Source organism: Falco rusticolus, chromosome 6 (genome assembly GCF_015220075.1).
Source record: "Falco rusticolus isolate bFalRus1 chromosome 6, bFalRus1.pri, whole genome shotgun sequence".
Taxonomy (NCBI): domain Eukaryota; kingdom Metazoa; phylum Chordata; class Aves; order Falconiformes; family Falconidae; genus Falco; species Falco rusticolus.
Genome location: NC_051192.1, coordinates 8,551,757 through 8,565,498, shown reverse-complemented (window position 1 = coordinate 8,565,498; position 13,742 = coordinate 8,551,757). Strand labels below are relative to the sequence as shown.

General features: G+C 39.8%; 1 protein-coding gene across 1 annotated transcript in view; it reads right to left on the bottom strand.

The window, feature by feature from the left end:
• Positions 1 to 464: 464 nt before the first annotated feature.
• The window catches only part of NID1 (nidogen 1), a 46,875-nt gene continuing 33,597 nt past the window's right edge, over positions 465 to 13,742 (bottom strand). Inside the window, exons 16-20 of the mRNA XM_037392131.1 lie at positions 8,763 to 8,934; positions 6,647 to 6,804; positions 5,080 to 5,203; positions 3,813 to 3,925; positions 465 to 2,296 (exon numbers count right to left, since the gene is read on the bottom strand). Of these exons, the coding sequence (XP_037248028.1) occupies positions 2,175 to 2,296; positions 3,813 to 3,925; positions 5,080 to 5,203; positions 6,647 to 6,804; positions 8,763 to 8,934 (689 nt within the window). The 3' untranslated portion in view covers positions 465 to 2,174. The remainder of the gene's footprint in view (positions 2,297 to 3,812; positions 3,926 to 5,079; positions 5,204 to 6,646; positions 6,805 to 8,762; positions 8,935 to 13,742) is intronic.

Sequence of the window (13,742 nt, the reverse complement as noted above, 5' to 3'; positions counted from 1 at the left end):
CTGCAGCCACACACAGAGCCTGCGTGCTGTGGCAGCAGGCAGCAAAGCACCCTGTCACCTAGAAACTCAGCACCAGGGCTTCTTTGAGTAGAGGGATAAATTCTGTCCCCCATTTAATCTAGTCCTTGCCCTATATTTCCACTAATATAGAAGTCTGAAGTATGGTATAACTGAATTATGCTTACTTATGAAAGTTAAACAAGAGTTAACAATCAGTAAAAAACCCCATAAGAATCTGTGTCAAAACAGAGGAAGCTGTACGTCCTTTAAGCACTCCAACATATTTGTTTTGAATAAAAGCATCCCACTGGTTTCAAAATACAAAAGCCCCAACAGCAGTTTTTCCCCTGTAGTGTTGCATCTTAGAAGGTATCATCGCCAGATATGAGAGACGGCTAAACCCCAGAACTCAACAGGAAAAGAGATTTGAGACACCACATATCACTTCCTTCTGCAGGCATGACTTTTCTATAGAAAATAAAAACCAAAAATTTTTATTGACTGTACTGTAGATACCTGTACAGAGTGTAAACTTTAATATTTCACCAGATACGTGAATAATTCTGGAGAAAGAGTTACCAAGCACCTTCATTTCAACAATTTTTTCATATTTACAGTAAGACATACCTGATTAAGTGTATGAATAAAATGAATTAAAAGTTATAACAAGTTATTTTTTTAAAAAAATCTTTGAAATGTTTATATGCTTTGTTATTTTAGGATAAATATACAATTAAAGAGGAAGATGTCACACAGTTAAGACTCAGAACTGACTCTGTTTAAAACTGTTATGTTGTGTCTGAAGAGGGAGCGAGGAAATGGGGATGTTAGCTTACTGCTCTGATCATGACATTGTGACAGGTGCTCTGGCAGAAGCCTCACAAGCCCTGTTCTGTTCCGCTGCTGCAGGCTGGCTTGCGGGTAAGCTTACTGCACAACACACAGTGTGGAAGCCAAACTTCACTCCCAGATTTGTACTGCTAATTTGACCTAAGAATATGCATTTTGATCTTCCCTCCCCGCTCCGAACTTACTGGTGATGATGAAAATGTCAGCTTTGATTTTCAGCACACCTTTCTGCTGTTACTGAACACTGGCACACAAATGGGGCATCACTACCTTTTTTCATTTAAGCAGCAAGACACAGGTGACCTTTCAGAAAATCAGATTTTTAACTGCCATGGTTTCTCATTATCTACAAAAAGGCATGGCATGGTTTGCCAAGAAAGATTGCTAGGAGAGAATTCAAAGACCACCTTCAGACTTATAGAACCAAACATAGAAATATTATTTTAAAAACTCTCAGGAAACAAATGTGACTCTGTATGTCTTTAAAACCAAACATCTCCAAATGAATCAACATCCATTCTTTGATGAACTATCAACAATTGAGATCTATATCTAAAGTTTGTTTAGTGGATTTTGGGAAACTACTGAAGAATCCACCTCAGACAGAAGAAAAATATCTTGGAATCTAACAAAAACTTCAAATACATCCACTAAGCAGTGATGATTATCTATAAAGGATCACATGAGCTAGGGTGAGAACTACTCTCACAGCACATAGATAAAGTACTTCTGTAATACAAGAGTCAAAAGCTGAGATTCAAGTTTTGGAAGTGGAAGGACTGGTAGTGGGAAGGAATGCAGTTCCACATTAAATCTGTGATATTACTGGGTGTTCCCATACACATCTTTGCATCCTGAGGACCCCCCGGTTGCTTCTCAGCTAGAGATATGGCCCAGCCACGTATATGATGAGCTAAACATGCCATTATGCAGATAACTGCTGCATACTCAGAGGTACAACCCAGTCTCAGGATCGGAGTCATGCCATCTTCTTTACTCTGTTTGCTATTCGTTACTTAAATTTTGCCAAGAGGCACATCCTCCTAGCCCAGCACAGCTGCAACTAAGGCTTCCACATTTACCTTTAAAAGCCAAGAGATAACATTACAAGGAACAAGATGCAGTTGGACCCAACCTGGGCAGCTCTGTCTTGCTTAACTGCTACAAAACAGTCATTGCCTGTGTGTGTGTCTGCATATACACAGTGTGGCTTTCTGTCAGCAGCACGGAGCACTTATCTTTAAGGCCTGATTGTGTCGATAGGAGTGAATTGTTTACAACATATTTCCAAAAGGTGTCTGCTGCTCTAAAGCTTATCTTAATGTTCAGTTTCTTTCTATACAATCCACTCCAACGGTGTTGTCAGGACAGCGGCAAGAACGGCCTCCTGGGGTAGCCAAGCAGAGGTGAGTACAACCTCCATTATTCACTGTACAGTAGTTATGTCCTGGGAAAGAACAGAGATGTAAAACAGTAAAGATAAATAAAAGCAAAACCACAATAAAACCCAAAACACATAAAACCAAAAGTAGTGCAGATTTCATGACTACCCTAGAGGAACAAGCCATAGCAAGATAGAGAGTACAGCAAAACTATGCTTTGGGGACATGAGAGTCATCATATCCCTTGTGTCGGCTTCTGATACTCACCTCAAAGAAAGATCAAGATATCGGGACAGAGCAGAAGCAGCAACATGAAAAACCTGGTCTGTTCCTGAAAAGCCCTTCATAAATTGGCCAAGTGGTCACAGACATTACAATGAAGAGACGGTGAGTGAGGAAATAGAGAAAGTGCAACATGTGGGGACAAAGTCCGAAACGCTACAGCACATCATCCCTGGATACCACCCACTACAAAAACAAGGAGGAATGAGCCATGAAAACCAAAAAATAGGGTGGGTGGGGAGGAGCGCATTAATATGGAAGGGTACAATGAAAGAGAAGGCAGTGCCAGAAGCAGTGGATCTGAGAAGAAAGGCATCTGTCCCAGAAAAATACTTGAAACAAACATACAATGAGAAAGAAATGACGCCAAGGTTCTGAATGTCATAAACATAAGCACACAGAGCAGACAGTGTTGTTTTGTTTTGCATTGACTGCCAAAATGGAACTGTGAATTAACTAGTAACAACAATGTAACTGATTTCTTAATTATGACACTACATGCATTTTTAAGCTCTGAATCAAGATTTCAATTAAATTAAATTAAATTAAATTATGTTTTTTACTATATATGTTGAATAATTTGAAGAGAAACTATCTTAGGAGTCTTTTAAGACTAAAGTAAAAAATGCAATTCCTATAATTCCAGTCACATTGTAATAATAATAAAAAAGTGAACTCTTCTCCTAAGAACAACATAACTGAACTGTGATATTGCTTCCCAAGGAACAAATTGTTTTTTCAAGGGTATCAACTTCCTGTCTTCTAAGCTTCACAAGGGGCTTTTCAATAATGTATCTGAAAAACTTAATATTCCACTGAGCAGAAAGACCAGCCCAGCTACTCTACCACCTGCTGTCTTCTGAACATTCCCTTCTTACAAACACTGGATCTCATTAAAGACATCTGGAAGACCATGGTATTTCTGTACTTTAAACTTAAAAATGCGTAAATAAGGCCTTAGCCATGAATATAGCATTCAGTTTAGACAATGACAACATAGCAGCTTCTGCCGTGTCAGATCCTCATCTCGATCATACACTTGCCCTTTCATGAAGGACAGAACAGGCTCCTTCTTCCCTCTCTATTCTGGTTTCATACGGCAACCGTAAAAACTGCTTTTATGAAAATAAAAAAATGTAGGTGGCTTTTAATTTCTAGGTAAACAGAAATCTAAGCACTAACCAGTTATTTACTAACTTCCTAGATCAGTTGGCAGCCTGTCGATGGGAGCTGTTACTAAGTTCATTTATATGCTAAGGCATTGCACAGCTGTAAAAACTTGAGAATCAGCTGGATTACCTCCTGGGCACTGAGCAAAGGCTGTAGTGATTCCATAGAGACGGGAGCGCTTGTGAGGCTGGAAGTTATCCTTTTCTATTGAAATTGTGCGATCCACTGCTACAACAGCATCCCTGCCATATACAGAAGAGAATATATAGAAGTGAGATAAAGGTGGAAGTACAGAGGAAAACAAAACAAAACACATACACACAAAAAAAGAGGAGGGGGAAGAAATCTCAAGTTGGTTTTTTTTGTTACAATTAGGAAGTGATGCCAGAAGCAAAATCCTCATTTTTCCCGGACAACTCAAAATACATCATAAACTTCATTCCAGGCAGCTAAGAAATTTAGCAGGGAGATACCTTTCTAATTTTGAAGGTACTTCTGACACAGAAAAATGTGCCTCTACAGGAAAGGTTCTATTAGTAGTATTGACACATTTTCCATATTCTGCCCCTCCGACATTTTCTGCCGTATAGCTGACATTGCAGCTATTATGCATAATGGTTATGGACAACATTGTATTTCAGGTGAAGCCTTATACCCAGAAAGAACACCAGCTAGTCATAAGCAATCTTTTCTTCCTAAACATAAAAGGGCAGTCAGCTGACAGACCTATAACACACTGTTTCCCATTTATACAAGCCTATTCCAGAACAGCATTTCCCAGCTATGAGGTTCTAGCTTGGAAATCCTTACACACATTAATAGCTCTTCCTGCGGCAATTGATGGAGTCATTTGTGTAGAGTTTGCAGACAGAGCTCACACAACAACTTACATCAAGGTGCATGGACCGGATTCTTTTTTTACTGGAAAATATAGTAAACTCTAAAGTCTTGATCATATGTCAACGTTTTAGATCATTTGCAACAACGAAAGTGTCATCAAGACAGTAAAAATGTTTTTTTCTTATTTCTGGTAAAACACAGAGATAACATAGAGCATAGAAAGCCATGAGTGATAAATTTCTGCCCTTTACAATGCAGCAAGTACAGCCATAAGGGAAATGTGTTAGCTCCCACTCCTTTCCCAAAGACGTTCAGTGTTAAGAGCATTTTCTTAGAGGACAAATCACTATGCTGAAAATGAAAATTCAGTTAACCGGCAACATCAGTAGGTCAGCTCTACACATCCACTCCACCCTGCATCAGCTACTGCCAGAAAAGCAACAAAACAGGAATGTGTGTGAGAGATCAGACATGAGAAATGCAGTATATACTTCAGTTTCTACCAGGAAGAAGAAAAGATTAAAACACTCCATAATTTCTTTAGCAGATAACATACCTTCTCCAGTCTGTGTAGTATAAATTCTTCCCATAGCTTGTAACACTAAAAGGATACTGAATTCCTTCAACAATCTTTCGTCGACCAAGCTGATTAGGGTTCATGCATTCCAGCCTCTTGGTACCTGGGTGTAGTGAAACAATTAAGCCTTTGAACCAGAGCAAGAGAGCTCTCTTGAAGGATGAAGGACAACCGTAAGCATGCAAGCATGAAAAGAGTAAACTTCCTGGAAATCTTTCAGTATGCTGCTTAGCCAAAGCCCTCCTTCATGTCACATCTCTGCATGTGCCAAAGACTGGACGGAAAAGTACTTTGGTACTAATGCTAATCAGCACACCATCTAACTTACAGGAACACAGATGTCCAGTGCAGCCATGGCCATTCCTCACAAGCTGAGATTCCTGCTACAAATATCAGCACCCTCAGGCTAGTGTGGAAGCTGACAGGTCTCCTCCATCCTGGAGGGATACTTCAGCCTTCCACCTCCTCTGGAAGGCATTTTTGCAAAGTTAGTTTGGTGAGCGTATTCCCAAAATGCTTGCTGGGCTGGGCCATGAAGGCAAGACTGCTAGAAGAACATCTAACTTGCAGAATGCTAACAGGGTGTAAAAGGTCTAGCTCTAGCTGCAAAGCTACTACACATTGGGCACACTGCTAGTGAATGTAAACACTTGTAGATTTCTCTGAAGTAGTGGGTTTCAAAATTAAGGAAAGAGGAAAAGACAAATGTGAGAACAAGAGACGAATAGAGAAAAAAAATAAGAGGATAGCACAAGGAGATATATCTGAAGCCTGGAGAAAGTGTCTTACAGTGGAAAAGAGAGCTTGATCTTTTTAGTTTATCAAAAACTTGAAAGGTGACTTGAAGTGTAAAAGCACCTTCACAGGAAGAGGTCTCTGGCAGAGTCTAGAGAGAAAGACAGTAAGACACACACACACAAAAAGTTTAAATGAGAATTAAAAGCATGCTTTTTTTTTTTCAATTTTTCTTTTTTCTTCCACCCTCTGCCAAACTAACAATGGATCGAATAGCAGAATCTTCATCTCTTGATCTTTAAATCTACTATGAATTGCGTTTTCAAGACTTGCTTCAGTCAAATTAAGCTGGACTTTCCCTAAGGTTACAGGTCTTATAACAATAGTGCCAGGATGACATTCTGTGGGCCAGATTAGACAGAGCTGTGGTTTTTTTCTGGTCTCTCACTTTTTTCTTCTACAAGAAGAAATTCTTCTACAAGAAAACTCACAATTTCTTCTACAAAGGACTAAGCACTGCCTGAAGGATAGCCACATAGAAGACACACAGACATAAACCTGTTGCATCCCTAGAAATTTTTGTGATCAGAATAGATATCTTTCAGCTTGTAAACAGCCTCATGTGAATGCTATAGCAGTAGTAACAATGAATAAATTGAGAGATTGTTAAAGCAAAAAAGAAAAGCATGAAATCTAAGATGCAGCCCAAAGAGTTATAAAAATTAATTGGCTGTGCATAATTTCAGGATTGAACATACTTATTCTATCTATTAATCTACTATAATGAAGAAAGATTTTAGGACCTCTTTACCTGCATCTACCCAGCACAACATTGAGGAATAAGGATCAAATGTCAGCCCATTTGGTAACCCAAGATCATCTTTAACAAGAATTCTTCTGTTTGTGCCATCCATGTATGAGGTTTCAATTTTAGGAGCTTCTCTGTTCCAGTCAGTCCAGTACAAGTTTCTTAAGAGAAAGAAAAAGGCAAGAATTAAAATAGTGACTGATCTCAAAGGATCATTTTATTAAGAAAAATGCTAAGGACACAAAAATAACACACACCCCCCTGCCAAATCATTGAAATAAATAAAAAAGGCTGCATTGCACTTCAATATAGAAACAATGAAAGTACAATAAAGATGTAGCAAATGCTATACTTCCATTAAAAACAAAAAGAGCAAGCACACATGAGAAGAAATGCTTTCTCTACATCGTTTAGGTTCTGTGCAAGATGCCAGGCAAAGAGACCTTTATTTCAGCATTCTGAGGACCATTCAAAATGTCTACAGTTCTTCTCCTCACTACCCATCATGTCTGCTCAGGCTAAGCAGCAGTAGCATTTGACGTACATTTGTGAGATTCATTCAAAATTGTGTTTTTCTTTTCAGTGTACCACGTAAGCAACATATAACAGAATCAGAGTAGTTTATGGTCAAGGGAGAACCCCTGATTCACTGTCGCTTTATTATTAATGGCCATTCGTTAGTGGTAGTTTCTCTTGGATTCATTTTCTGTGGCTGAGAGTTTACATGGCTCTTCAAAAGGCAAGTAAAAAACAAAAACCTTTGTTGTTTACTCCTTAACACACACACACAATCTACTTGGAGACACAAGTCTGTGCTGCTTGACCTGAACCCAGAGGCCTACTCCATCAGCGGGGTTCTGCATGGAACAGAGGTCTCTCCTCAGTCTGGTTACACCTGTGCCTCTCCCATTCTCTCACACCACGAAGCACCTTTGGTTTTCCTTATTATGCTGTAACTTGATGCGCATCCATCCATGTGTTTTCAGCCCACTATTATGTGACTGTTACATAAAAGTTCATTTTACGTTAAAGGAATTAGAGAAGTCAATACCATTACTTTTTCATTTGATTTTGTATCACTTAAATTGTCATGGATCACATGCATTCTTTCTCAGTACAAACCTCACCTGCAAACATCTGGCATGAGGATGCATCTTCCAAAAAACTCCCTAAGCAAGACAGTACTTCTGTTCATAAATTAATTCTCCCTAACAGCATTCCAAATGCCTATTATATCAATTATATCTAGAGGTTCCCAGCAATTCAAGACTGAAAAGAAAGCCTCTCTGCTTCTGAGTATTTTGACTGAAATGTCTTTCCTCAGCAGTAGCCACGCTACAGGAAGTTGCACCAGGACAAAAGCAGGCAAGTTCAGACATTAATCAATAGACATGTGGTACTACCATGGACTCTGTAGTAGTTTTAATTTTCCCTGTATTTCTTCCAGTATTCAGAGAGGAAAAATGTCAACAGATCAAAGGCTACATAAAAGTATATATACACTTTCATTTTTGCAGGCTGAAACCATAACTTGAAAGCATATACACTTTTCTACTGACACTCTGCTAGGCTATTTCTGTGACTGCAGCTTACAAGCTCAATTTTTTAAAGTAGGTAGTTAGCTGCATCTTCAAATAGAAGCCTAATAGGACCTTCTCAGGCAACTGAATGAAGTGAAAGTGATGACAGAAGACACACCATGGGAGTTGTCAAAGAAGGCAACGCTGTACAGGAGGAAGGGCTGTCATGATGGAAACGAAAATGTAAGATTGCTTACTCTAGTATTTTAGATCAGTAATCTTGTGAAAAAAAAAGCTTTTTTTAGGTAAAGGCAATGCTTGTCATCCTGCAAACAAACTGAAAGTAAGGTAAAAATAAGTATTTGACAAGCCTCTCCACAAAATATCACAGTATTATCTAGCGAGCATTTTAGAAATCTTATTTCCAGCATACCACTCAGACACAAGTAGACTGTTTCATTTGTGTTTGTTGGTTTAGGAACAGGTAGTCCTATTATTGTCTACAGACAGCCTAAAAACATGGCCTCGGTGCATACGGTCGTGTTAAATAAATAAACAGAAACAAGCTTTGTACATATGTCTTGACAACATATCCATACCCTCTCACAGGATCTGCAACGATTGCTCTGGGGTTCACCAGGCCAGTGTCAAAAAGGATGCGACGCTGGCGCCCATCCAGCCTAGCCACTTCTATTCTATCCAGTTGAGAGTCAGTCCAGAAGATGTTGCGACCTAGATGATCTACAGCTATCCCTTCAGGGCTTCCCAAGTCTGCAAGAGAACAGAAAAAAACCACGTGCCTAGGAGTTATGTTTAATCCCAATACACAATGTCAGCCTCATAAGCATAACTCTTAACTGAGATAAGTTTTCTTCAGTTTTCTGGCTGTGCTCCAACAAAAGCTACTTCATGTCAGCTGGAAGAGGAATACACATTTTGCCTTATAAAGTTTAAATACACAAAACTTTCATAAATACATAGAAAGACAAATTCTGTGAGGAGCCAACCTATCACGCATGTAAACTTTCCCTGGGGAGAAGACACAGAAAAAAGAGTAGCAGAGAAATAAACAGTAGAGATTATCAGAAACTTATTCTACCCTCCTTACCAGGCCAAGATCTAGAATAGACTTAGTAATTCTCAATATTCCCCTTTCTTTGTGCTGGCATATGTGGCACCCCTCTAAAAAAACTGGATTTATGCCAATTTTAGCCAATGCAATACTTAAAGATAATCAAGCTCCAAAGCACTAGAGATAAACGATATTAGCTAACTGATGGAATTCAGATCCAGTTCTTTGTTTTTGCAGAGCAATCCTTTTTGGAACTTGTTTTAGTACTGTATGTGCACAGTTTCTTGGACAGTTACTTGTTCCAACAGCAACAGGAAATAGCACATAATGACCTTACTGCTTTAGCATTAGTAAGTTCCAACTCAGATGAAGGATGCAGAATAAATATATAGCACTCCAACATTTAATTCAGCCACTGTAAAAAAAACTGCTCTATACTTTTCAAAGTTCGTACATCCATCCAGAAAGAGCAGGCAGGCTGTGTGGGATGTCACAAAGCCAAAGACAGATACAAATCAGTTTTAGTCCAATTTCAGTTCCAAAAGAAAAGATTGTACGTAGTCACTCCCCAAAAGAGGTGAAGTGACCCTTCATACAAGCCAGCTGTTGAAAAAAACACCTCTCAAATGCAGATGCACAGGTCATGTAAATATCCAGGAATGACAGAACGTGGCCCATAAGCCTTCTATTAATTCACAAGTTTATTTACTGACAGCCATTAAACAAACATTACGTGACACAAACAACCCTTCTGGAGAAAAACCATATGGTCCAGAACAGTGCGTAAAGCTGTCTAAAATTTGCTACTGTGACTTTGCTATGAGTAATAGTTGCATAACAGCTTAAATACCTCTGCTCTTTCACACAGGTGGATTACACTTGCCACACTCAACCTGGACACATGACATTCTGGATGTATATTCATTGCTGAAGAGAACAAATAAGATGTATGTCACTGCTTCTGACTCACAGCTCATACATGGCGGGGGCCAAGAAATGAAATGTTACCTTCTTGTTCCTCCCAAGAGCACTTGGGTGTACTTTAACTTAGTTGCACTGATTTCACATTACTACTTGCATTTCTCCAAATCCTTCTGCAGAGCTAAACCTGTCATCTGCAAGAAACCACCTGACATATACTTCAGACCCTCAAATGTTCCTAATTCTTTCCTTGCTAATGACAGAGGCTGCTGAGAGCAGACGTTTTGAGGTGATGGTGGTGACAATCCCCAGCCTCTAGAATCAGATCACTGACTAAATGGTGGTAGAGGAGCTCCCAGCCTGTTTTAGGAAACAGAAGAAGGCAGCAGATCTTATGCCTGCTACCTTCTGCTGTTCTGTTCTGATTCCCAGAATCCGCTGTTCCCTGACTAGTTTCCTTGCTTCAGTTCCCTTGTACCAGTTATACACCAGGAGATTTAAAGAAGTCTAAAGTAAATGTTTTTCCTGTCCGGTTGACAGTGAGGCATAAAAAACTATCCCCCATGGAGGGATAAGGAAATATATAGGCTTCATGCATCACCGGTCTTTCCAGAAGCACGAATGTCTTCCTGCTATATTGTCACCAGGCCTGATACAGTCACGGGCTCTGTCCCTGGGGACAGGCTTGCACAGGCATGTGCGGCTGATAGGACTTAAGCAACTACAACAAAGAGGAAAGCTTTCCTTCCTGACCTGCCTCCCCAGCTGCAGAACCCAGAAAGCCTCCACAGGCTATACAGCTGCAGGGATAGATGAGAACTGGATGGGGCTCCACAATAAAACGTGTTTCTGCAAAGCAACGCAACTTGGATCACAAGAGCTTCAACAAACAAAAGAAGTAGTGCATTCCACAAAAATACATGTGAACTGAAGAAAGCAGCTGCAGCTCACAGGAGGAAAAAGGCAAAGATCAAATCAGAACAAAGAATTCTCATGAGTCTTCTGGGAAGAAGGCATATTCCTATCTCCTGAAATTGTAAAGTTTCTGTTTTGACCAAAATAGAAGACATCCATTCAAATACTGAATATTCAACCTTATTTTGTTCTGACTCCTATTGAACAGCCTGTTAACATACAGAAAGTAAAGCGCATCTCTTCAGGAATGGCATTCACTTCCTACGCAAACAAAAACAGAAATCATGAGATGTCTTTACACAATCAATGTTTTTTGTAGCAGATTAAAACCATGAGGTTTCCCCGCGGCATTGAAGCATCTTGAATTATCTGAAATAATCAAATCTAGTTGAAAGCCTTCACAAATATTTGAAAAACATTTTATATGTTGCAAGAATTTTAATGCATGCACATACATTCTCATTAGACAGACTAATCCATATAAGATTTTTAGCAATGGTAATTTCCATCATTTTGTAAAATGCAGAATCTGAGGAAATACTTTAATAGTCCCCACAGAATTTGTAGTTATACAGGCACATGCTTGCACTATAGGTTGAGTCCCTTTCAGACTAAATATCTTGGGATGAAAAAGAAGTCTTGCAAATATCTCAGCCATCAAGTTGTACAGAAATATGAAGCTCCCTAATTGCTGGAATGGTATGGGATGGCCTTAAGCTCTCCCTTTTCCCTTCCCAGGACAACAGCAGGATTCAAGCTGCCCCCATCTCTCCACTGCTCCTAACAGAAAATCCCAGAAAATTGGCTATTCTGAAGCACAAGCTGCAGGTAGAGAAACTCAAGACATCCAACGAAAACTAAAGCAAATTTAATGTAGAGTTTTAAAACCAGTTGATCGTTTTGCTAAAATAATTTCCTAAATTTTTGTGACGATATCTGTAAAGGTTCCAAAGCAAAAGCAACCTCCTCCAGTATCTTGACTTCACAGGTTTTCTAGGCACTAGAATTCAAAGTATTGAATTCTATGCAGTATGACACTAGTATTCAAAAAGTGCCTCCAGCTATTTTTAATGCCCTCTTACCATTCACTTTGTTTTCCAAACCTGTCCTTTCCCCTAACCATTTCCATTTAAAAAAGGTTTTCATATTTAAGATGCATGGGCTTACACCAATGCTTCGAATTAAAATGAACATGGACCACGGTGAGCAGCAGTCTTGGGGTAAAAGAATATAAAAGCAGGACATAATTTGTAAAAGCAGTAACCCCACAATACCCTCTAGTTCAATTTTCAAATCCTTGAGCAACTCCAAGGGTGAAAGTTGAACAAGGTGGCTTTACTCACTTTTATTTTACAGCTTCAGTGGGAAGCACGGGAAGTCACAGCTGAAACAGTTTCTAACCACCTTTCAGCTGTTTGGTCCCCAAGCCCAGGCACAGAGAGCAGAGGTTCTCCTCTTCAACCTCCTTGCTCCCCAGTCTTTTCTCAGCAGTGGGCAGCTGACAGGCAGAGAATAGTAGAGAAAAAGACTGCGTGTAACAAAATCTCAGCTAGCCAGCACCTACCTTGCCTGCTAGAATATAAAAAAAAAAAAAAGTAGTGACACCCACAGATGATATTCCATATGAACATATAAATGTAACTCTTTAGTTAGCTTTAGTTTTGCTTGTGTTCAATACCCATTCGACACTAAACTGATAATCCATCATCCCCTTTTCAGATCATAAATACATTGAACAATGATGGATCTACTCCAGCACGTGACCTAGGTTTCAATGATAACCTTCCTTCATGGATTTATATCTTGTAGCCACTGCATCATTGTAAGCATGAATAATGTCTATCTATAATAGTCTGAGCTCAGCCTACTTTTGTGTCCAGGGACACGGGACCTTTACAGGAAGGATGCTGGACCCCCCTTTCTGACCAGTATGGCTGACAAGATGTGACTATGAAAGAGTTGGGCTACACAGAGGCTGCCAGGCTGGGCACAACAGCACAGCCAGTCCTCAACACAGGAAAGCGAGGTCTTGAGTGCACTTTAAAAATCTGGGATGACGTGACCTGAGAGCATTAGCCATGCTGCCCCACTACAGCAGCAGCCCTAAGAATGTCACCACAGGTAGAGAGCAGTAAAGGCCTCAAGTCTACATCAAGGTTCTTCCCCAGAAGTGACAAAGCATCCAAAGGAGGAGTTTTTTTCCTTTGTTAAACACAGCAAGAACATAAGCACAGCCTAGGACTGTAACTGGGTACAGACTGCCTCTAAACATTCCTGTGAGGAGCTGAGACACTGTCCAAAGCCCAGATTGTGAGGCTCTGAACTCTGCACCCATTTGTGCCTTGAGATGTGCTTTAAAACCACCACAGCAGCTTGATTCACCGTTCAAATCCTGCAACCTTCAATTAAAACATCCCCAGTGGTGTTCACAAGATAGTCAATGATTAGACACAGTACCCTGCAACTGCAACTAAAGACAAATATCTCACTGACTGCTCCCACTTCTGGCCTTAAACTTGCTTTAAAGAGAATTGACTTCTTGCCTAGCAGTGAAGAGGCAGTGAAGGGCTATTTCATAGGGAACAGATCTTTTTTCATTTTATGTTATTCAGACTTTCTGGTTATTGTTTAACCAAATAACACCAATTTGTAATGCTACAGCTCAGGCAAC